Source organism: Penicillium verrucosum (assembly GCF_028828655.1).
Source record: "Penicillium verrucosum strain IBT 35672 chromosome Unknown utg000001l_segment0_segment0, whole genome shotgun sequence".
Lineage (NCBI taxonomy): Eukaryota > Fungi > Ascomycota > Eurotiomycetes > Eurotiales > Aspergillaceae > Penicillium > Penicillium verrucosum.
The window spans coordinates 6,748,003-6,772,372 of NW_026643210.1; the positions used below are offsets into that span (position 1 = coordinate 6,748,003).

The window sequence follows — 24,370 nt, forward strand, 5'->3', positions numbered from 1 at the left end:
AACATCTATATTCAAAATAACTGCCTAGAAAAACAGGGGGACCTTACCTATATGTAGGTATTAAATATAACTAGTGGGATTAGCTTTAATACGAAGAGATAAGATTTTTTAGTGGTTTTCGATTTATTTCTATACTTACTACGTAGTCTTTTAATTAAGATCATATAGTCTAAAGCTGCTTGATGTTTTGGTCCCAGTCATCGTCAGATGTAGAGATACTTTAGGGGATGTCCCTTGGAGAGATGCGAACCCCTATAGACAGGATGTCCCTCCATAAGCTTTCCAGGAGTCTGGCTGCAGGTTCGATCGGATCTCCAGGGCATTCAAAGGATTGGACAATTCATCGTTGGGCTGCTACTGGTAGCACGGAATATCCCCATGACATCCACGACATCCACGGCATCCACGCTTTGCTACGATGTATCGGATGGCTGCCCAACATATACACAATCCAATTGTTGTTCCTCTTTTTGAGTAGACCTGAATTAGGGCAATCCTAAAATGGCGGTGTTGGACTTAAAGCTGATTGCTGCCATGCGGGGTGGAGAAACCTGCATTCGACCCGTTGATCGCTTCTGACAGGATGTAAGTAAGGGGACAACCCACGGCTTCCAAGGTTGTTATTCGAGGGGGAAAAAAGTATTGGACTAATCAGAATCAAGTAAAATAAATTTAATGTGAAACCCAGCCACCTTGAAATAAAAAGAAAGTCTTGGGTGGACTCGGGCGATTGGTAGGAAATGGGGTGGTTGGGTATACAGAGGGAGAGGCTGGGAGATGCTGTGTAGCTAAACAAACTGGAACAACCCTCCTCTCGACTTCTCTCATTCTTCTTTATTCTTGTCCACATTCCGATCTTGACGTCTCAAGAATTTGAGATCTTTGTTTAATTGTGGTCTCCCAAGATCTCTCGAGTATACGGGTGAGACAAGACTACCGAGAGACACTGTTCCAGTCCAAATCCCACGCTCTCCGACTCGTGTAATTTCACCACTGAATTTTTGGCAAGCGTTGCCTCGCCATTCCTTTGCGATGCGGTCTTTATCCGTCCTGCCGGTGCTCTCGACACTTACCCTACTTCTCAACTACTCGCTCCACACAGCCGCAACCCCGCTCGCATTGGAAGCAAACGTCCTCGAAGGAAACAAGCTTGAAAAGCGCTGTGCAAACCCCTGTGGCTACAACGACTGGCTTTGCTGTGAGACCGGTCAAACGTGCACTACCAACAGTGCTCAAGAGGCCGTCTGTGCAAATGGCGGTGGTAGTGGCAGCGGTGGAGACTATGAATATTACACGACCACCTACGTGCTCACCAATACCGACCTATCAACGGTTACCTCTGTGTGGAGCAGCCAGATTGCTGCATCCACAAGCACAGGAACGTGCAGAGTCGACCTTGGCGAGACAAAGTGTGGCTGGACTTGTTGCGAGGCTGCGCAAGAATGTTCGGAGGGCCAATGTGTCGCTGAGAGTTCTTCGATTGTTGTGACTGCTACAGGAACAGGAGGAGGATCAGAAGCTACGCCGGGCGTCCGAGGGACGACCAATGGGGCAACCACCGTAACAGCAACCTCGGCCCCCACCACCACGGAGGGATTCACAGCGCCAGTTGGAACAGACGGGGCAGATTTGATCGGGGCCCATGCCGAAAGCAGCGGCGGACTGAGTGGCGGTGCAATCGCAGGAATTGTCATCGGCAGTATCGTCGGTGCGTTCTTATTGTTACTCCTCTGCGCCTGCATCTGCTTTAAGGGCGTTTTGGAAGGCCTGCTTGCAGCACTCGGCATCGGCAAGAAGCGCCGCAGACAGGATACAAGCTATATAGAAGAGCGCCATTCTCACCATTCGCATGGTAGTCGGCCTCCTCCCCCTCCACCTGCCGGCCGACGGACATGGTTCGGAACTAGACCAGCCGCGGGAGGCAGTGAGGTTAGCGAAAAGAAAGACTCCAAATGGGGCTTGGGCACAATTGCCATCATTCTCGGTGCTCTTGCTCTGTGCTTGGGATTGAAGAGAAAGAGAGAGAGAGAGCACGATGACGGCAAGACCGAGTCCTCTTACCCAAGTTCATACTACTACTATTCCGACTATTACTCAGGAACAGGGAGTACGTCTACCCCCATTTATTCCCACAATCAAAAGATATTTACTGACCTTTTCTTCTTTCACAGGTAGCCAAAGTTCTGACAGACGAACTAGAGATACGCGACGGTCACGACGATCGCGCACTCGTTCTGCCCGTCCATGATAACGTCTGACATGATGGAACTTGTCTCTTATTTGCCTCGGTTTGATTATGCATTTATGGCGCCTGATTTATGATGTGACTAATGTACCACTACGACCTGCACGATGTTTTTTTTGTTTTTCTTTTTGATTTAGGATTGACGATTTTTTTTTCTTTTTTCAATGTCGATATGAAAAGATTTATGGCACACTATGATGTACATATGAAATTATGAGTACAAACTCGACATGATAATATGATTCTTGAACTTCCAAGGTTGTTTATTACTGTCTAATAAGCATTGAAATGATATAATGGTCCTCGGGCACCGGCATGAAATTGCAATGCGGAAAAGCAAACTGCTTGCAGCAAACAATGTGCTCTGTTTGGATGGCCTGTAGGTTTGACACAAAGTACGCCAATCCAATAGATCCGAGTCAAATGAGAAAGAAAGAATAGAAAAAGACTAGAAAAAGACAAGAAAGAAAAAAATAATAATAATTATAGAACATAGAATAATAGAATATAGAATAGTTATGCACTCCATACAGAGTCCTCTGTAGGTAAGACAATGCCCAAGGCCAAAATCGACCACACAAAAGTTAGGGGAGGCACTTTAACTCCCCGCCTTCACTTCCGCCTTTTCCCTCCTCCACACTCCTCTCTATTCGACCTGATCGACCTGTTCTACCCATTCTAACACTATTCTTGCAACTTGTCTTCAGTCATCAATGATTTCAGTCTCGGGATTAAACTCCTGACGTTATTAACCCTATCTCAACTTTATCCCAGCCCCCATTTTGCCGTCGCTTCGCCAGAGTTCCGATCCTTCGGGAGTATTACGAGTCTCCGAAACGACTCATCACCCACCATGCTTCAAGCGCAGACCCAACACGTCTTCTCCCACCAACATCAATACCCCCCAGGCTGATCCTTCGTGGATGCAGCATCAGCAACAGCAACAACACCACCAGGCTCAGCCGCACCCACACCAGTCGCAGCAGCAGCACGCTTCCCTGGTCGCCCAACAGCATGCCCAGGTGCAAGCTGCTGCTGCTGCTGCACAGCAACAACACTATGGCCGCATTGCCATGAGTGGCAATGGCGCTGGAAACCCCGCGCAGGGAGCCGGTGGCGCCGGCGGCATGGGTGGAGATGGTATGTCAAATGCGGTCTCCGCCATGGACGGTGGAATCAGTGAGGAGAATCGCAAAGTCTTCATTTGGGTCGCCGAGCTATTGGATCCAACTCGCAGGGAATCCGCTTTGATGGAACTGAGCAAGAAGCGGGAACAGGTCCCCGAATTGGCTCTGGTTATCTGGCACTCTTTTGGTATGGCTCCATTCCCAACGTGCGCCCAGCCCCATCTACAATAACTAACGGTCGGAAACTTGCAGGTGTCATGACTGCCCTCCTTCAAGAAATTATCTCGGTATATCCGCTCTTGAACCCTTCTCAGCTGACTGCTGCCGCGTCAAATCGAGTCTGCAATGCGCTGGCGCTTTTGCAATGCGTCGCCTCCCACAATGAGACCCGCACTCTCTTCTTGAACGGTGAGCAATATACCTACCATGATCCCCATGCAAAATCGATTGCTAATTTCCCTTCGTTTAGCCCATATCCCTCTTTTCCTCTACCCCTTCCTCAATACCACCTCCAAATCTCGTCCTTTCGAATACCTCCGACTAACATCGCTGGGCGTCATCGGCGCATTGGTGAAGAATGACTCCTCTGACGTGATCAACTTCCTCCTAACTACAGAGATCATCCCTCTTTGCCTTCGCATTATGGAGACGGGATCTGAACTGAGCAAAACCGTTGCTATCTTTATCGTACAGAAAATTCTTCTTGATGATATTGGCCTGGGCTACATTTGCGCGACATATGAAAGATTCTATGCCGTGGGCACTGTCCTAAGCAACATGGTCACTCAGTTGGTGGAGCAACAGACCGTCCGCCTTCTCAAGCATGTTGTGCGCTGCTTCCTTCGGTGAGTCCTTGCGCGATCTCCCCTCTTCCTTGGCATCTCTAACAGCATACAGCCTCAGTGACAACAGCCGGGCCCGAGAGGCCTTGCGGCAATGTCTCCCCGAACCTCTCCGGGACGCCACATTCTCCTCCGTCCTCCGTGACGATGCAGCCACCAAGCGCTGCTTGGCTCAGCTCCTTATCAACTTATCCGACACCGTCTCGGATGGAGCCCCGACAGCCATGTAACATACGAAAAGCATCTGTTTCTTTCTCCCGAAATATTTTACCTTATGATATGCATGGGAAAGGCTTCTGGCGATTAACGGACACAAGGCGCAAAATTGTGGTTGAAGAACTGGATCCAGCGTGTGAGGTATGTCATTCGATTGAGGGCATCAGATCCAAATCTTTTTTTTTCTTCATTCCTGGTTGTTTCTCTCTTTACCGCATTTATATTGGGTTTCTTGAAGGTTCGGTGATCTGCGTTGGGGGGAGGTTTAATGTATTCTTGTTCCTTTCTTCTTCTTTCTTCTTTTTTTTATATCTTTGCTTTGCATTTTGCTTGTGGGAAATATGTTCTCTTCTTTGATTGCCATTGATTTTCATTTTCGACAGAAGTCTTCTGTCGCGTGGCGCGAATTCTGATTGGCGCTGTCGTCTGCGTGCATTTTCTCCTCGTCTTTAACGACCCCCAACTGCTCTGTGTGAGATAGACCTTTGAAAGCGAGAGATATCCAAAGATCCAGGCGTCTGCTTTGTTTTTTTATTTGTTCTTTTTTCTGTTTTTTTCTGTTTTTCCTTGTGTATATGCGACTTTGTTCAAAAACGTCAATGTACTTGTCTTCGATTCATGAATACAGGAATAGTCCGCTTATGCGGCCTTGTCATGTCTTTTTAAAAGTCTCTAAGAGGCTTTTGATATCCTTTGATATATCTTTTCAGGTGTAGGTAGACTTTGGATAAGAGACTTTCCTATTTATAAGATTTGATTCGGTCTTCTATTGTTTGCACAATCTCATTGTATATATATGTAATTTTGTTCTCTAAAATTAAGATTACATCGACATCTAAAATTACATCTATATGATCGACTAGGTCAATTTGCTTTGAATTCCCCTTTGCACTTCTCCCCTTGTTAAATTCGACAAACGCATATACTCACGTGACACGGCCCTTGACGCGCCGCCTTACTGATCGTCTTGCCTCTCGACACGAAAAAAAGCCCAGACTGAACCTTCATATTTCTTAGGCTCTTTTTCAATTTCTCGCTCGAATTTCTCATTTCAAAGTTGGACACTCTTTGGCTTTCATCTCCGCCCAAATTTTATTTTATTGAATCCCCTCATTGGACACCTCTGAGAAACCCGGTTTTAACGGTTGTCCCGCCGCGATGGGATCGCGAAAGCGCACCCACTCCGAGGTCGCCCCGGCGGCCGAGCAACAGGCACCAGAAGAGCCTGGCTTGCTTTCACAGTTGAGGAGCAACTGGGCATTTGCAAGCCTCATGCAATACATTGCCATCTTTGGCCAGGTCATGAAGATTGACGAGGAGTTTGGGATTGAGGTATGTCTATTAGCATCGTTTGGGATGAGATAAAATGCTGCGCTTCGTGTCGCATTGATGAGAGCACACATACACGAGCACATCTCACTCGATTGAATTATCGCTAACATCCTTTGCCCCTACGCTAGGACCTAGAAGTCGAATGCCTGAAACCCGAGCCCTCTCACAAGCTACTAGAGATTGGATTGTGTCTCCTCAAGTGGATTTCGTCGCATCGCGGTCTTACGTACGTATAGTGGAACACCTTTCTTGCTATCCTACACGGTTTCACTGACACCACTGTGTTGACAGCTTCGACAATTTCGATGAGTACACCAGACGCCAGTACAATGCGAAAGCACCCAATATCACCAATCCCTTCGGTCATGAGGAAGAACCCAACAAATTCCTGCATTTCGATGTTTTCACCAAGATCCACGTCCTCCGTCAGCTGACGGTATGGACATTCTGGAACGCGGACCGCATTCGCGACAAGATGCCCGAAAAGAAGGAGACCGAGCAGACTGAATGGGTAAGCTAGCTCTCGCATGACTTTAACTCCTGATTATCGGATGCTAACCGTCCCCAGCGTATTGAAGAGTTTGGCTGGGACCGCGAGGGGCGTTCATACTATGTGCTAGATGACAACCGCCTTTACCGTCGCACCGATCCTCCTCCACCTCCCCCTGTCCAGCGCCCCAAGAAGAAGGCAAAGAGCCGGTCGTCTCGAGCATCAAGAACGTCAAAGCGTACCTCTACAGCAGCGGCGGAAGAGGGCTCCGATGAGGATAGCAAGGATACCAACGATGCAAGTGTCGCCGCGGCCTTTGCCGAAGACCCTTTCAAGTGGGAGTGCGTGGCTGTCACACTCGAGGAATACCAGGCTTTCTTGGAGACTCTCCAGAAAACCAAGGACGCAGATGAGAAATACTTACGCGATAGCATTGTTGAGCATGTCCTGCCTATTCTCGAGAAGGCAGAGGAAGCGCAGCAGCGTAAGCGTCAGAAGCGTGAAAAGGAGCTTCTTAACCTGCAGCTTGTCGCAGGTGCTAAGAGGTCCAGTCGACTTGCTGCCAAGGAAGAAAAAGAACGACAGGATCGAGATGCTGCTGAAGCCGCCCAGAAGCGTGAAAACGACCTGGCTGAGGCTCGCAAGGAGCAGGCGAGGCAGAGTCAGCTTGAAGAAGAACGGCAGTCGCGCACAATGACTCGCGAGCACCGTATCAGAGACCGTGAACAAAAGCGATTGCTGCACGAGGCGGAGCTGGAAAGGATCGCAGAAGAACAGGAAAGAATTGATAGGGGTGAAAGCAGGGTCTCTGCCCGAAACCTCCAGGCTGACCTAGAGAAGTCCCAGAAGAACCTGGCAGGGCTTACCCAAGATGATCAGTGGATCTTTGATTGCTCCGGCTGTGGAGTGTATGGTGAAAACTTGGTGGGTCTCAGTATCCAAACGTATCCCAGCCCGAATCTAACATTTTCCCCAGGATGATGGAAGTCACAGTGTTGCCTGTGAAAAATGCAATGTTTGGCAGCATAGCAAGTGTCTTGGTATCTCACAGGAAGCAGCCGAAAAGGAAGACTTCCACTTTGTCTGCCGAGACTGCAAGCGAAAAGAAGAAGATGCCAACAGACCAAAACTTCCACCCCTCAAATTCCGAGTCAGCGCTTCTGCATCTCCTTCAGCTGCTCCAGCTAGTAAGAAGCAGAAGTTAGAGGATGACGGAGACCAAGCTCCGCCCTCTCCTGTGAAGAAATCACATCTGGCTTTGTCTAATATTCAAAACGAACCCTCAACAACACAACCTATTCTACACTCGTCCACTGTTGGTCATGGCAACTTCTATCCTCCTCCGTCCCCTCAGCGACGGGTCCATCACACAGATCACACTCCCCTTCCATCTTCAAGCCCTCCTCGTGCACCATTCTCCCCGCCAAAGGGCATGAATGGCTTACTGCATGCCACTATGGAGCACCACCCGCGGCCATCCTCCCAGCATTCTTTGCCGCCTATGCAACAAGCTCCTCACCTTCCCCCGATTGGATCGTTCCCTGTGCGGCCCTCTTCCTCACATTCTGCCCAATCTCCTATTCAAAATCAACCATCTATGTCACCTACACAGGGAAATCCTGATGTTGGCCCTATTGTGGGCTTCCCGTCTGTTGGTCCAAGACATGCACCATCTCCATGGAGTTCTTTTGAGACTCCGCGTCCGCAGTCAGGCCATGCAGTCACACCGTCGATGTCTAACCACTACCCGTCCTTCTCTGCCGCAACGCCCAACGGTAACCACTCTTCGCCTCCTCAAAGTTCTCACGGTGTGGCTATGTCGGGGATTAGCCCAACCAAGCAGTCACCTCGTCCGCTTACTGGCAGTGGCTTGGCAGGTGCACCTGTTCTTCCGCCCATCCGCAGACTGGAGCCGAGCCCGAAGCTTATGGGACGTAGCTCTCCAGATGCTCCAATTCCCCCGCCTGTCAAATGCATGACTCCTGAGCAGGAGGAACGGCGTCAGAGAGAGAATGCTTCAATGCTACATCAGGCTCAGCACTATCAGGGCAATGGCCAGCATCTGATGTCATCGCCATCGCTGAATCGCATTCCTCCCTTGGCCTCTGGGGCCATGTCTCAGTACCCTGATCCTGTTCCTTCGCCTCAGCGCGAAACCAATGGCCAAAACCAATGAATTTCTAGCGCAATGGTGTGAACAGCATGTGTTTTCTTTTCCTTTCAAATACCCTTTCTATTGACCCCCCTTTTTTGAGTTTGCAAACATTTGATCACCGTTTTGGATACATCCCGAAATCACTATCGGAATCCAACCACACAAGTTGTGCTGTAGTGCATTTTGAGCAGGTGTGATCTGCGCTTTCACGCCGTTGTTGTTCGACGTCTGTTATAGCTTCTTCGGAACGTTGGATAAGTGGGTCAATGTGCATTCAACGCACAAATGACATCCATCCGGCTATGTTTTTCCAGGTGATCGTCCGATGTCATTTTCCCTGAGACGACATGTCATGGATCAAACCTCAATATCTGCCAGATGAAGCCCTTTTGGCCTGACAGACGCTCGTGTTCTTTTGTTCTTTCTTTCACCTTCCTAAAAGTTCTGCTATTGCAGGCCAACCTTGTTCAAGTACCGTGTTTTGATAATGAGTTTCCCCTTTCTCGTTGGTGTGTTAGGGCTCTGTCTGGGAACATTTCTTTGATTCTCTTTGGGGCTGCTTGAGACTGTGATGGACTGGCGTTTTGAATCCCTTTGTTTCTTTTCCTGTTTTACAATGCATCAAGATGGATGGGGACTCGAATGGCGTTTTCAGATGGTCTGGCCCTGGCCGCCATTGTTTTGGTGGGTGAGGACATGTGTATTCTAATAGACAATGTTATTTGATTTCAATCTCGAGCCATTGGTATTAATGGAATTGGATAGAAGGGTAGATGGGAAATGTTTGGACATGGTTGAGATATGCATTCTATAGTTATATTTGCAGGCCCCTGTCCCAGTAGTAGAACAATATATACAAAGCAGTAACGCCAATGTTTGTGGTCTCACCTATTGTAAACCCTTTCGGCCGATTTAAACAATCTACTTTACTACCTATTTCCTTTACAAGCTGGTTGCATATCCATCCTATCGACCATCTAAAAGAACGTGGTAGTCAACACAAAAGTATTATGCCCCAGTCCCAATCGAAATTAACCAATACGTCGATCGACATATACCCCCCTGGGTACAAATGCAATGCCCAAACGCAGTTCTGCCCAGCTGAACAGCCAACAGCCAACAGCGCCTGCTGACATACCGAGCTGCATACTACCTACATCCCTGTATGCCAGACACCAACGCGGCTCGCAGCATTTGAACCCTTTCTCTCTGTCCTTCAATCATATTATGCCCATTCCTTTATTAATTGTCTCATTACTGAAAGGATCAGCTAAAATAATAATAATATAATAAAATTAAAATTAAAATTAATACAAGGAGAAACAGAAAAGAAACAGAAAAACAAAATATCGTCTTCCCGCTTCCCCGTCGCAATATCCCACTATGTATATTAGGGTGGTAGTGAGATGTATTCAGTAGATGCCCGATGAGTTAGGTCCAAAGTTCACGATACTACCCCCTCTACAGCATAGATAAATTACCGATGCGCTAAAAAAAAAAAAGGGATTTAAACCTACTCTGTCGGGTTTAGCATGCGGCGCAGTCAACTTACATACTTGCGAGCGACTATCGCTGACGCTAATTGGAAGCGATCGATGTAGATCATAGACTAACTTGCAGAGCGTTAGCTGCATGTTCAATCTCCCCCTATCTCACGGCAATTCGGGAACTGGGAAGACCCAATCTGGAGATCGGAATAGATGACTAGTGTTATCTGTCATCTGTCATGTCGGTGTCATGATTCATAACTAATGCATGATTCCACTTTAAAAGGGGCGCTTGGGGAAGATGTTGAGATTTACTCTACATTGGAATAAAAAATACGAGAATAAAATCACATAAAATGAGGGATTTAGGAAATAAAACCAGGGTGTTTCTACATCCTCACAATTAAGATGAAGGTGAAGGTGAACTTCCAGGGTTTGTGAAATGTACATGTCATTTGCCTCCTCTCCACATGTTTACCATGGATTCTCTCCCGATGAACAAGATCAGATCTATGTGGGACTTAACATTCTGTACGATCCAAGGGTATACAACATATTATCCCACGGAGTACAGAATACGGAGTAACCGAATGGAAGATACTATGTACGGAGTTGACCGTGAATTCAAATCCCGGTCATATTGATTGGATGTCTTAGCGTTAAACATCCATCTATGAGTCTGCCTAACCCGAGACCAACAGGCTCGTATAATAATGGGCAATGATTAGCTATTAAAATGCAGTTCAATGATCCAATTAGATATTAGATTCTGGTTACTCCGGACTACCCCGTATACTAGCAACTAGAATAAGCTTAGGGTAATTTAACTAGGGTATATCCAACATATCAAGACACGACCATTTCCTCCCTTTTCTTTTCTTTTTCTCCACTTATGCAGCTCATATCGTCTTGTCAAAAAGGTGGAATTGGGAAAATAATACAGTGGAGTCCCGGAGTCTGGCCCGGCCACTCGTGGGGGTCTCCCCGGCTCCGACGCTTTGGAGGTCTGGACTACTGTTTTACACCTTACTGACTATATATTATAGCTCTGGAGATGCGGGAAACTGGTAGATGTCATGACTATAAAATATAAAATATAAAGTGGCAAGGGAAAGTTTAGGAATGAAAATGGGGAGTTTCCCATCGGAAAAGGAAGTAATTTGTCACGCCAATTTTTTAGTCTCAGACACGGGTGGCTACTGGCGACTATTTTATCCGCTAAGCTACTCTGAAAAGGAAAGACAATTGCATTTTGGCGCTTTCTTTGAAGTACCGAGAACTCCATAGTTAGTTCTCTACTTCCATATGGAGTACTCCATATGAGATATACCTATAAGAGATCATAAATGAAAGCATAGACACTATGCCAAGCACTGGTCACTGCTTCAAGACCCAACTCTCTGCAATTCTTAGCCGAGAATCACCCACCACCAGACCAAACTAGGAACCTGACCCGTTCTACAAATTGAAGACCGGCGTTCCCGTTTTCATTTCATTTGGATATCGACCGGGATGTTTCGCGAGGCTGTCATTAACTTCCCTTGGCAGCTATACAACTTCTCATAACCCGCGTTAGTTTAGTTATGTACTCCATACTCCGTACTGTTTCTCAGAAATCAGTGAAACTCCAAACACAAGACAGCCCGAAAATAGCCGAATATCCCGCGTAGTTAAATTTAATCCACTTCTAGTGCACCAATATCCGCGGAGATGGAGCAATATACTACGCTAAGCAATTCAACGCGCCGTTGGATGTGACGGAAAGACTATCACATCCAACATATGTCGCAAAAAAAAAAAAAAAAAAAAAAAAAAAAACTTTGGTCTCCACGGATCTCCCTTCTTGTCCTTGCCCTTGCCCCTCTCGTCTGTTTCTGGCCTGGGTTGCCCTCTCAAACTTATCCTGCCCCGATCTCCGGTTCGTTGCGAGTCATGTAATTGAGCTTTCAGTGAACTCTAAAGCTCTGACCTACCGTTATTTGAATCAAATGAAGTAACTCCCCTCGCCGATCTGTTCATATCGAGACAACGTACATTGTGCATAGCACAAAGTAACTAACAGATTACAGATTAGGGCTAGAGAGAGAGTTCCGAGACCGGGGATAAGTAAAGTCCGCTGATCTCTGAACAGGTGACTGAAAGCCAAGCCGACAAGGGTCCGATAGATGATGTTAGGTATTTCCTAGACTGGTATGGTCTCGGGTACGGAGTACATATGTAGGGATTGGTTATCCATGGATACATAGAATGGATTACTAATACTGGGAGGACTGCCCAGGTGGGCTCGGGTTTCGGTTTACCCGATTGCCAATTGCAATTATTGATTTTGGCTGTATGTTGCCATCTCTCTCTCTCTCTCTCTCTCTCTCTCTCTCTCTCTCTCTATCGTGGTTTACACTCCCTGGGGGAAACCCGGTTCCATCTCGATCTTGGCCAGTACGTACTAATATCAGTCCATACTACTCCGTACTCTGAGTTGATTAATAATAAGAAACATGAGCCGCACTTCGTATTTCGGGGATTTCCGAGAATGGGTCGGGCGTTAAAGTTGAACCAAATCGCACATATCAACTTTCCACATCTGAGGGGTCTATTCCCCGAATTGTCCAATATGAAGATCGACATCCGTAACGGTCCGTTACTACCAAATTGTCAATATGAAGATCGACGTCTGTAACGGTCCGTTGTTGCCACTATGTAAAGTTTGTGAGAATTAGCCAAGAAAAGAAGAAAAGTAAAGAGAGAGAGAAGAGAGAGGGGAAGAAGCGAAGACGTGTGTATTCAATGTCCCCGGTAAGGATAAACGTGATAACATGACTTGTTCTCTATGCCCCGTACATCAACCACAACAGGTTAAATGCAACAGCACAAAAATAGGAGACAAAAGATAGACATCTACAGTGTAAGAAGTACGCTAGTTAGCTCAGAGACTACGTTTACATAGCTCTGGCGCCCGTGCGCCAGTCCGGCATAATTCTGGCACATAAACTGTCAACAATGTCAGTCTTTTGAACCAATCGTGAGGAAATCCAACTGTTGGTTAAGAATCCCGCTTTATTATGGCTGAAGCCTGCAGGTTATCTCAGGCATTTCTTTCTCCTTTTTGGGTATCAAGCGCATTACACCCTGGTAAATACCAACCGACAAATGAATTCTAGCCGCTCCTCTAAGATTGTGCAGGAGATTCCTCGTGGCGGTCTGGGAATTGGCAACACAAGATCTGATCTCACCATCTTACCCATGTCAGTTCGTCGCTTGACTACTGTTCCAGGGTGTTTCCTCCCCGGCCTCCTCCCCCGAATTAGTGAATGGATAGGGTTTGATAGGGTAGAGTTAGGCTTTATGGGGCTCGAAGACGACAACGGACATCGAATGGTGATCCGCCATTTGCGCATGAATTCATCGCCAATTTCCGTACTTTCTGTTTTCTTAGCTCTTTCGTTCTTCGTTAGTCCCGGCGAGATCTGAGCCCGGCATAACATCTCCCCGCCTTTCTCTCCGTAGTAGGAGTAGACCTGACCGCAAGCCGTGGACTATGGATTTTGAGTGTTGGCGGCACTCGCAATTGAGTTGGATGAACCTCTTGAACAGGATGGCGTTTGTGGCGATGGTTGAAAACAGCTAGGCTCAAAATTAAATACACAGACTTAGACGTTCTTTCACAGTCGTCTATTCTGTTAGGTAAAGCCAAGCTGATCGCAAGATCATAACAGCGGCAACCACACTCAGCCAGGGCAATCGAGGTCCCTGCAAAAATGTGTCGAACCATGAGGGACCACAGGGGTCAGGGTTCAGTGTATCGGGGCATCGGGGACATCCATGTCGAATAGAAATATGAGTACCAAAGTTGCTTAATCCAGTCAGTGTCCCTTTACCTTTTTTTTTTAATGCCGATCTTCATTACTCCGTATCAAATGTAGATCTTCTTCCCCATGACACTAGTTAGTGCCCCGAACCATTCTTTCTCTTTCTCTCATGCTGTTCCTACACTACGAAAATAGCATCAACAATGAATATGAGAAGAATGACTTGAAACGAAGATATCTTTAGAAACACATAGGCGATCAGGGGGTGAATGAGAAGGGTTGAGATGAAACGTCGTTTAACAGTGAGACTGGGGAGATGGGTGTATTCCCAAAATAGTCGAGTCAGCAGACTGAACTGTGACCAAAAAAAGGTTAGAGTTGGAGCTTATCCTCTTCTGTCGAGATATCGATCTTCTAGAAGGTCTTGGAAAAGGAATTAGTGGAGGCTTGAGGGGGCTTGAGCGGGGTGATCCTGGCTGTCAATCTGGTTCACACACTCATTAGAGAATACGGTACCTTGGAACCTGGGAATAGTTCGTGGATGGACCAGTTGCAGCAGTGGCTCGAAGGTCCAAGCGCCTTTTATGAACTTCATTATTTTGGGGAAGTTAGGGCACTCCGGTTGGTAGGGCTGTTGTTGCCTATTGGTTCCCGTTGGGTTTCCCCCGTTACGGCGGAAAGTACTCTATTGATCCCCTCAATTTTGGTCCCAGAAAATTGAACTTCGAGGATACGCGCACATGTATTAAAAGGTAAAAAGTCTGATAACTATGGGGTACCAACTATATAGCATAGGTGAGGAATTAGACTATCGAATGGGATTCGGTATACGAAGCACTCATCACCAACTTAATTTGACCAGTTTGATCCCGATGTTATTTCCCCCGAGTCGGCGGAAAGAGATTTGTTGCCCTCTCAACGTTTATCTCTTTGATCGTTTCCAAGGTTGGATTATTCAACGCACGTGGAATATATGGTTTGGCTCAGCCCCATAACATCCAGACATATGGACCAGGACGAATAAGATGCTTACAGGATACATGACAGGGTCATCTTGAGATTTTAAAAAAAGTAAATGTAAAAAAGATAAGCTCAGAGCGCAGGCTTGTGTCAATTCCCCACCTTCTTTGAGCGAGGGGTAAGCCACATGGACATGCAGCGCAGGTCTCAGTCTTCGAACAGTTCGTCGATCAAAACATGGCATCTGCACGGTCCCCCACCATTCAAGCAATTGATTGACATTCTGCGTCCATCCAGGTGGTTATCGAGTGCCCGACAGGGACAGGATGCAGGGGTCAAACAAAGAAGAAAAAAAAACACATGGCCAAGACTTTCATGCGACGAGAGCCATGCAATAACGTGGCTGGCTCCTGCATCCAACATCCCAACAGCCCACGAGCCAGTCCATGGGGAATAATAATATCTTCTAGAAAAACTGCAGGGCATGGTTGGTCTCACCGTACATTGCAAAAGAAAGCCACATCCAATCCTTGAAACATCCTAGTAACCGGTGACCTATCCTGTAGTCTCGTGAGAGCCACCGTAAAAGCAATCTCCAACTCCGGAAAATGCGTCTGCTAGTCTCCATCCGGTAACAGGTATGTCCCCGAGTAAGCGCGAACCGCCATGCATGTCTGGAGTAGCGAGCATGGTTGCGTCGGGGAGATCTTCCAGGGATGTTGAGTTTCAATGAGTCCATGGCTTTCCTGTGGCGTTAGATGGATTTAACCCTTCACCGATGGGATCTGGAGATAACCAGGCCAAAACTCGACATGAAAGATTACAAATTATCGATCGGTCCGCAGGTCCAATCTAGTACGATCTCTATTGTAGTACAATCTATGTAATATGAAATAAGCGGGGGAGTACTACCTAGGTAGGTAGTATCCACAGAAGAGGGAAAATTCGAGAAGTGAGGGCAAAGCTCTCTAGTACCAAGAACGTGATTCAATTCCACCAATTCCTGGCTCGGGCCTTTGCGGATACATAACCCCGGCAAAATCCAACCAATCAAAATTCATTTGTGGCGCTCTAGACTTTGAGCCGATTTAGGTATCTGTTGGTCATATCAATTTTCAACCTTGGGATTAAACCGATGGTGGTAACACCGTCGATCAACGAGGGGATCCACATTTACTCCACACTACAGCCGCCATAGGACGGGATCAGAGTCTCCTCCACTCCCCTCCTCCCCGCCGAAAGCTCGGACCTCGACATCTCCCCTAACATTAAATACCTATTAAATGAGTTAGAAAGGGAACAAATCCCCGAGTCCCCGAGTCCCCGGAACCAACATTACAAACCAAGTACTCCGTATACCTATTAAGACTGTTGCCTTTTTCTGTATAGCAATCCATGGTTGACGATCTGAGCGGGCTATCTGGGGAATTAGAGGGGAATAGTTTTATCACCTGGTTGGTTGAACCGTAGGGTATGTCTCTCTAACCTTGGTAGGGAGTAGACGAACTAATTGATCTACTCTACTTAACTAGTAGTTTACTGGTACTGTCGTGATCATTAGCATGACTCGCAGGCTTAGCTTTTACTCTGTTAAATTTTATCTACAACATAGAGTACCACGTAACTATACTGTGATTAACAGCAACTACTTCATTTTCCAGTTTATCTCCAAGCTAGCATCTTTCTAGATACTTGCATGATATATACGCCTCTTTGTGATTGCTTTTTTTTTCCAAATGTCAAAGTGTCAAGAGATGTTCTCCGTATATAAAATATTGAAAAAAAGAAATATATAAAAAAAGAAAAGAAAATATCCCAACCCTATACTCAAGCTTAGACCTATGACATCTCCAAGCCCCTCTTACCCCAGCCCTAGATGTCTCCTTTCTATTTGCCATTTGAATCTGGCCTATTGCATCCCCGGGTATCGGGTTATCGGGCGTTGGAAAGTTCCTACAGGTCCATGGGTCTGTCTTTCCTGTGCAATGGCTCCATACTGGATCTTCTTGCCGGGGTTATTCGGTGCATGGCCAATCTTCCGAACCCTTTTCTTTCTCTCTATGCTATTTGTAGTTCTCCAAATTTGGCACAAAGACTAGAATGTTTGAGATATGACTGGGATAGTTAGGAGGGCGTAACATAGATGGGATGTTCAACCAAACTATTATAGTCATGGAATAGAAATGTAATAGAAAATAGAGCATATCAAGCCAATAGCAGATGAATGATGTGTCTGGACTAGGACCGATATGGTAAACCGTCTGCTATGAACGCCTCCACTAGTTTTAGAGTAGAAAGGAAAAGGGAAATACATAAAATGAATAAAGAAATAATAATAATAATATATATAATATATATAAAATGAAATAATATTAATATTAATATTATAATAATTAATATTTCCAAAAAAAGAAAAAAAAAACACACACTAAACCAAAGAGAAATAGATCCACGCCATGCGTATTGTATCCAGGCCTTCTTCTTAAGTCAGTTTCAGCCTCTGACTGTTTGCGTATGGTCTCTACTCCTCTCTAGTTGACTCTATTTATCTATTTATTTAGAGAGATCCGCCCATATTTTAATCTTCAATTCTTCAAGTCTTCAAGTCTTTGGCTCTTGTATCTTCATCCCTTTGAACTCATAATCCACATATCCACTTCATCTTTATCTTCTCAGACTTAGTTACTTTCATTACTTTCATACTTATTATATTCATACATTCACACTTCATCCAATTGGATTGTTGCAGTGTTTGTCTCACCTGCCAGCAGATTCATCTGCAGTCGTGTTTGAGACCTTTCTTTCAGGGGAGCTCCAACTGCAAGACAAACCCACCATCTGTGTAGGACGACAGAGAATATCTTTATTCTACCTCTCTTCCACTTCTTTCCTCTTTCTGGAAATTCCATTTCTCTTCTTTACTATCACTGGACTAGTTTCCTGGTCATTCAACCAATATCGGCAGTCTCTTTTTTATCCTGTCTACCAGGACCTGAAAGATCATAACAATGACTTTGGTGGCAAGACCCATTCCTCCTACACCTCCCCAGTCTACAGACGGACATTCCTTGCCTGAAGAGTTCGGAGGCCCTGGAGTCTACCGACCTGCATACGACAACATGGCCATGTCTGATGAGGAAATCAGCACTCGCCAGCAAGAAATGGTGAGTCTCTTATCTTGTGACCGTTGTTGCCTGGTAGCAAATGCTAACCCGTCTCAGCACTACGGTTCTCCTCCATTCTACAACGCCCCCGGTTTTTCTCAGAACATGCCTCCTCAATCGGTAAGTTTGACTCCCATGGTTGTCATTTGACCCGTGTGTAAAACTGACCAGGATACGTAAATCAGATCATGATGGCTGGTGCCCAGGTCACCACACCTCCCCGGGGATCTGATGAGGATCTCATCCCAATGGGTTCACCTACCATGATGACCCCTTCCCCACCTTGGTCACAGTCCCCGCACAATCGCCCCAAAGCATCATCAGCTAGGGCAACCAAACAGCGACGCAACCGTGCCCGGAGAGAACTCTCCGATCCGGGTATCAAGCTCGATGGACCAATCAGTCAACTTACAGAATCTTTCCACACTACTCCTATCAAGGACATGGACGCCTGGGTGGCTCGATCCACTCTTGAGAGACAGGACGAGGTCCGCAAGAAGAATGGGAAGATCTCTCGACCCATGAATTCCTTCATGCTTTACCGGTCTGCATATGCAGAGCGCACCAAGAGACTAGTGGGTGCGAACAACCACCAAATCGTCTCAAAGGTCGCAGGCCAGGGCTGGAAGCTAGAGCCCATTGAGATTCGCCGAAAGTACGAAGACCTGGCGAAGCTCGAACGTGACAACCATGCCGCAACACATCCAGACTACAAGTTCTCGCCCAACAAAAACACAGCCACTACCACCCGACGCGATAGCGGTTCTCCTGCCTTTACACCAGGACCTACCGGCGACGAAGGGGGTTTCTCTGACCTGGAAAGTGACCTTGGATCGACTTCATACCATGGGTCTTCCTACGCCCACTCGCGAACCCAAAGCTTCGAAGAGCCCTACTACGACAGTAGCCGGGACTCCTCGCCATTTGGACCTGATTCCATGATGACACCTGGATATGTTAACTCCTCCTGGCAAAACACAAGCCACCCAAGTGGCCTCCCAGTGATCCAACCCAGCTCTCTCCAGGGCTCCGAATCCTACGGTGCAGACATCTACCGCTCCACCAGCCCAAACCAGCAGGATATGGGATATGGCTCTTCCCTCGCCGGTCTCCCTGGTGCTGCTCACCACGAGCTACTCCAGCCCCAGCCATTCAACGACCTAAACATGCACGACATGGATCCCCGACTTCTTTGCCACGGCGGCGAGTCTTCTGGAGTTGGCATGGCCGGTCCTTCCTATTCCGCCGCTCCTGGCTCATACTCTACCTGGGCTGACGAGACTCAACCCGGCTTTTACGCAGCCTCATCGGGACCATCCATGCCTCCCAGCACCGTTTCCTACGCTCACCCTAGAATGGCCTCTGCCTACCTCCCCAGCATGCAGAGCCTCGAGGGTCGGGATCCCTCATGGGATCTGCCTCGCCACGAAAGCATGGCCGACCCTACTGGCGCTGAGTTCGATCTGTGGTGCTCTCCTGACACTAACTCTAACGGCTACTAAACGCTGTCAGAGAAATCAAACCATGCCCATGGCTATCCCAAGGGCTTTTCGTACGTCTACGATGTCATTGAAGATCTGGGCTGACCAACTTCTTGCTGAACGAGAACATGAGCAAGAGTTGGCCACGCCGATGGGCTTTCCGAAAGGAAAAGCTCAGTGGGAAACGGAGTTCAGGCTTGGGGCGCATGGTGTCCAGGAATGATCTCCTTGGTTCGGTCTTTTACTTTTCATACTGTCTTGCCAGTCAAATCTGGCTTTTGTCTTATTTTCATTTGCTTTTCGGACCTGTCTGGAAATCCATTCGGTGCCTAGGGTCTTTAGATTTCTGTCATTTTCACGCCGAAGGAATTATGCACTGGAGGGAATTGTGATCTTTTTAATGCGCGCTGTTTTTACCAACTCAAATATCCATTCCAATTTTCTCTACTCCTTAATCTCAAACTCCATTAAATATTACTAGGTAAAAGGCTGTGTTTCCCCGGGCATTATCACCAATCCCGGCCGGTTTAGTACACACACGCGGCCCTTCTCAATCTCAATCATCAGCCCCTACTCTATGCTGTAAACGGCAGTGAGACCCCTCCCAACAGGATCTCGGATCTTGTGGCATTTACGTCAAGTATTATTCTATTTGTTCTATCACTCTCTGTCACACCGCTACTTGAGAGAACCGCGTGCGGTTTCCATATTTTCCATATACTAGAAGGCCCCAATGGGGCAATATGTTCTTTCCAATATCTTTGTCGGTTAACCATATTTTCTGAACTTGCCTAGCCCTTTATAACAGGAATATTAGACGCCTTTAGGCATGAAGGCTTGAATTGGGATTGTCTACTTTGAATGAAGCCATTCAAGTTCAAGGCATCTGTTGTGTAAGGCTGGTACCTACAAAATTTGTATGGATTTATGCCCTCTCTGCTAGAGAGCACCTATCGATTCTCCTATCAGATGGCTTTAAACAGAGAAATACCTGTTTATTATTTCCTTTTCTTCCTCAGGGGGTTCTGGGCAGCAGTAAGCACCTATTAATCTCGCCCTTCCTAGACATACTAAGTTCATACGGTATGAATGGCTGATGTCAATCTTGATCGAATCTGGTTAGATCCTCGCAACAAAAGATACACGGGCAGAAACAAATACATGTTTCTGCCTTTGTCAACACAAACTCCATGCCTTTTCTCTGGGACTAGACACATACCTCGTTCGTATCCCCCGAGCCCTAAGTCAGGCAATACTCCACCGCCACGCCTGCCCACCGCCTTGACCCCAAAGGCCTCGCCGAGCAAGTCGAATTGATTCTGTTGATCAAGACATTGCACAGAGACACCGTGCGAGACAGTTCCAATAAAAACCAAATCGGCCAATACAGATTTACTTCGGGAAGAAAAACAAACGACTAATCCGGAGTCCACGACAACAAAACAATTTCATAACTTCCGCCCGTTCCTCCGCACCCCTCCTACCCCTCAACCACATTCAAGCCCTGAAGACGACATCCACAGCCAAGATGTCGATTCCCAACGAAGCTCTTCAAAAGGTGTGTCTCATGCTGAATAGATTCACGTCTCTGGGTCGGATACTGCGAACAGATGACCAGGGGAAGCGGTGTGCCAAGTCAATTTGGTCTCACTCAGCCTCTTGTCTCCTGTCTGGTTTCCGATTGAGGATGTAAATTTCAATCAATATGTGCAAATACTAATAGTTTCAACCAATATAGCTCCTCCAGGAGATTGAAACCCGTGCGATCGCCTCGCAGCAGCAGATCAGTATCACCAAGGCTCATATGACAGCTAAGCAGCGCGATATCCGCATGCTGCAGCTTACATCGAAGGAGCTGTCTGAGTTGCCTTCCGAGACGAAGGTATATGAAGGTGTCGGAAAAATGTGAGCATTTTTTATTTTTTCCTCCTGTCTTGTCTTTTTGTTTCATATTTTTTTTTCATTTCACTTCTCCTTGTTTTCAATTTTGCGACTCCGAAACAGTGAGAAAATCGGGGAAATTTCTCATTGGGTCCATTTCTCATGAAACTGAGACTGACTTATCACCCTGTTCCAGGTTCGTCAACGTTCCCATCAACACAGTCAACAAGCGTCTTACGCGCGAGAGCGGCGAGGCCACCTCTGAGATCTCCAGCCTCGAGAAAAAGCTGCAATATCACGAGACGACAAACCAAAAGAGTCGGGAGAATCTCGAGCAGATTCTCAAATCTGGTGGGAGATCGTGAACAAAATGTTGAACTAGGAATATGAGACGAGAGCGAGACGTGAACACGATGCGCTCCCAAGTGGCGGGTATCCTTGATTGTGGTATCTTTATACCAAAGCTTCAGCGGTTCTCGCAAATGTGAATCTTAATGGGAAGGAACAGACAAGGCTGGTTCTGCTCTGTCTTTTTCTTCCGGGTGGACCTGTGACACAGGTGGATGGGTTGAAGATATCGTCGTCTCGAGGCTGACGAGTGAATATGGCACACTATGCCCCGGGAGATACAGGAGAGGTACGAATTCCCTTCTATACCCGGCTGGCCTGGTCACATTCTGGCGACTATACATATTTGGCTTGCAGGCTGGTGACTTAGATACCCGGAGTTATTGTTTGCAAAAATATCTTGGATGAACCAAACGACCAAACAGCATGCCATGATAACCTTTTGCATATACCCCCTCCATTTTGTCTGTGATTTCATCGTCCATGCCTAAGGCGGATTCCACGAATTGATTGATCTTTTCCTATCTAGCGAGAGAGGGCCATGGAGAGAAATACGTAGTCTCGTGCTGACATCCTAAATTTATATGTTTGTTGTACTAGTTGCGTCTCAAAAAGCGCATTGTGGGGCCGGTGGTAGCTTATCGTGCTGCATGCAGCTGGCATTGTCAACCTTGGAACGATGCAAGGGTCCTTAAATGCGGTTAAATTTACTTCATTCTCGTCCTATTCAGATAATGTGATAACCTTGGATACAATATGTGTCTATATAACCCTAACATTTTCATATTGTCTCGCCAAATGCCAATCTAGTAGGTCTGATATGCCAAGAACGGTATATTCGAAGCTATACTTCAACATCTGCAACGGCCTCCCAAGAATGCATCCATAGATATCTTGTCTGCAGATTTCAAATTTCCTGGTTGAGCGCCCCTATACACTATCCTGAAAAGACCCGACTTTATCCCTTCGACTGTTTTATCTATTCTCGTAAGCATTGTAATCATTGCTAGCCATTTCCTGTTACCCCAACCCCCACCGACCGTTGCGTATTGGCCCGGCTAATTTAAAGATAGTTGCGTAGCCTCTGCTTTCTCGATGCTTGACCCATGATCTAGATTAGCGGCAATGTACTCCGTATGTCGGTGTGATTCGCTCTAGCTGCAGCTCTGCTTTGACTCGACCCTAACCCGCCTTTTTCTTTTCTTTTCCCCCTCGCCCCCTCGTCGAACCAATGTCAAACAACCCTACACGTCTGGCCTAGTGATACTCTATTCAATCAACATGTTGGGGGCTCCTCGGTGGAAACAATTCCAGCGGAAAAGCAAGCATCGCTAAGGGAAATGACCCCAAGCGACATGGACGAAGAGGGCGAGGACGAGGACTCGAGATTCGAAGTCCCTTTAGGACGCCGCATAGCCAATGCGAAGTGTCCTACCTGCCTATCAAGCATTGACAAGTACGCTAGGAAATCAATCTAGTAAGATCTGGCAAACCACTTCCGACGACACCTATACTACTTCGTAGATGACATGACGAGGGGTCGAAGTACTCGAAGGAGACATGATGATGGCATGGAAGTCACATGCTATAAAGCCAGAGATCCCTGAGACCTACAAAATAACCTCTTTGTATATACCCTCTCTATCTTCTGTCATTTTATCGTCAATGCCTAAATCTGGATTTAAGAACTGGTTGATCTTCGGCTGTCTAGCAAGAGAGGGCTATCGAGAGAAACACGTTGAACTGGGGGAACTGATGTGACTTGATACCAAAAGCTTACAAGTGGTAAAATGAGAGTGATTTTGCAAGAAGCAGCAAGCTGCTGTCTCTATAACCCTTAAATGCTTACTAGGGTACTCTAACAAGTGGGTCCTATATAACTAGTAGTTATGTGATCCTTTCCGAATCTCATTAGTCTAACCTCTAGATCATTATATAACCCCCGGCTAAAAACGTATTTAGTCCCTAAATATAGGTTTATTATCGTTGATATAATAATTAACCACTCGCTCTTCCTTATCAGTATTAAGCTACCTCGAATTGAATCAGTCCACTCATTCTAGTTACTATTTAAGCCTACTTGCAATATGCAAGAGGCTAACCCGTGCGAGCCGTTAAGACAGCAGATCTTCTAGGTACTCATATCAGTCGAGTATCTTATGTTGTACACTTCATTATTAAATAAAGACGGCTTCGAGTGATACATATTTATATCACGTGATGATACTGAACCGCCCGGACTGAAATATACCTACAAGCCTGCCCCTCATTCCCCCCCAAAGCGGCAACTAAGAACCATGGATAAAAAAGCCCCACCCGAGGAGCTACCGTGTGTTGAAAATGGATATAGATCAAGGACAAAACATGAAACACCGTTGGTGCCCAATCCATCATCGCGACGAATAGTATCTCGATTGCCCCCGTTATAGGGAATCAGGTAGGAAGATCAAAAGAACCAGCGCCTAAAGGAGCCCCAACTCGAGTCCTTGTTCAAGACGCGAGCGACAAGATTATTCCACGGGGAAAAGGAGTCGATCGTACTGTATGGTTTCAGTAATCGCCTTATCTCTTTTAGATGCGTTCTCAGCGTCCCATAGACAGCTTGGAAGTTAGCGCGAAAGGGTCCGATCGTGACTATTTTAAGTAGCCTTTACGATGGACATGGTTTCACGTTTCGGGGGTTTGTGCAGTAGGAATGCCTAATGTGCGGTTTAGGAGAATTAATATTAGAGTGCTCTGTTGTCAAAGGCGTTGGCATTTATCTCGAGTCTGGACTCGAAGTGGACCCTGACGATGCTTTGTATCCTAACCCTGGAGTTGGAGAAAGAGAGAGAGA

The 24,370-nt window shown here is 46.6% G+C and overlaps 6 protein-coding genes across 6 annotated transcripts; all 6 read left to right on the top strand.

Moving 5' to 3' along the window:
- Positions 1-1,032: 1,032 nt before the first annotated feature.
- On the top strand, positions 1,033-2,248 carry N7516_002508 (uncharacterized protein; the record flags this gene model as incomplete). The annotated part of the gene is made up of 2 exons (XM_057215228.1): positions 1,033-2,107; positions 2,172-2,248. 2 exons carry the CDS (start codon positions 1,033-1,035, stop codon positions 2,246-2,248), a joined length of 1,152 nt encoding a protein of 383 aa, XP_057077111.1.
- A 920-nt stretch (positions 2,249-3,168) lies between these two features.
- Positions 3,169-4,444, top strand: N7516_002509 (Rcd1-like cell differentiation family protein; the record flags this gene model as incomplete). Its single annotated transcript, XM_057215229.1, has 4 exons — positions 3,169-3,559; positions 3,625-3,780; positions 3,842-4,217; positions 4,270-4,444. The coding sequence occupies 4 exons, from the start codon at positions 3,169-3,171 to the stop codon at positions 4,442-4,444; spliced, it is 1,098 nt and encodes a 365-aa protein (XP_057077112.1).
- A 1,144-nt stretch (positions 4,445-5,588) lies between these two features.
- Positions 5,589-8,428, top strand: N7516_002510 (putative PHD finger domain protein; the record flags this gene model as incomplete). The annotated part of the gene is made up of 5 exons (XM_057215230.1): positions 5,589-5,762; positions 5,891-5,988; positions 6,054-6,273; positions 6,331-7,176; positions 7,229-8,428. The coding sequence occupies 5 exons, from the start codon at positions 5,589-5,591 to the stop codon at positions 8,426-8,428; spliced, it is 2,538 nt and encodes an 845-aa protein (XP_057077113.1).
- Positions 8,429-17,668: 9,240 nt separating this feature from the next.
- Positions 17,669-19,326, top strand: N7516_002511 (HMG-box domain-containing protein; the record flags this gene model as incomplete). Its single annotated transcript, XM_057215231.1, has 3 exons — positions 17,669-17,824; positions 17,882-17,944; positions 18,010-19,326. The coding sequence occupies 3 exons, from the start codon at positions 17,669-17,671 to the stop codon at positions 19,324-19,326; spliced, it is 1,536 nt and encodes a 511-aa protein (XP_057077114.1).
- Positions 19,327-19,348: 22 nt separating this feature from the next.
- N7516_002512 (uncharacterized protein) lies at positions 19,349-19,528 on the top strand (the record flags this gene model as incomplete). The annotated part of the gene is made up of 1 exon (XM_057215232.1): positions 19,349-19,528. The coding sequence occupies one exon, from the start codon at positions 19,349-19,351 to the stop codon at positions 19,526-19,528; it is 180 nt and encodes a 59-aa protein (XP_057077115.1).
- Positions 19,529-20,833: 1,305 nt separating this feature from the next.
- N7516_002513 (putative prefoldin subunit 1) lies at positions 20,834-21,551 on the top strand (the record flags this gene model as incomplete). Its single annotated transcript, XM_057215233.1, has 3 exons — positions 20,834-20,863; positions 21,044-21,210; positions 21,383-21,551. The coding sequence occupies 3 exons, from the start codon at positions 20,834-20,836 to the stop codon at positions 21,549-21,551; spliced, it is 366 nt and encodes a 121-aa protein (XP_057077116.1).
- Between the last annotated feature and the right edge of the window lie 2,819 nt (positions 21,552-24,370).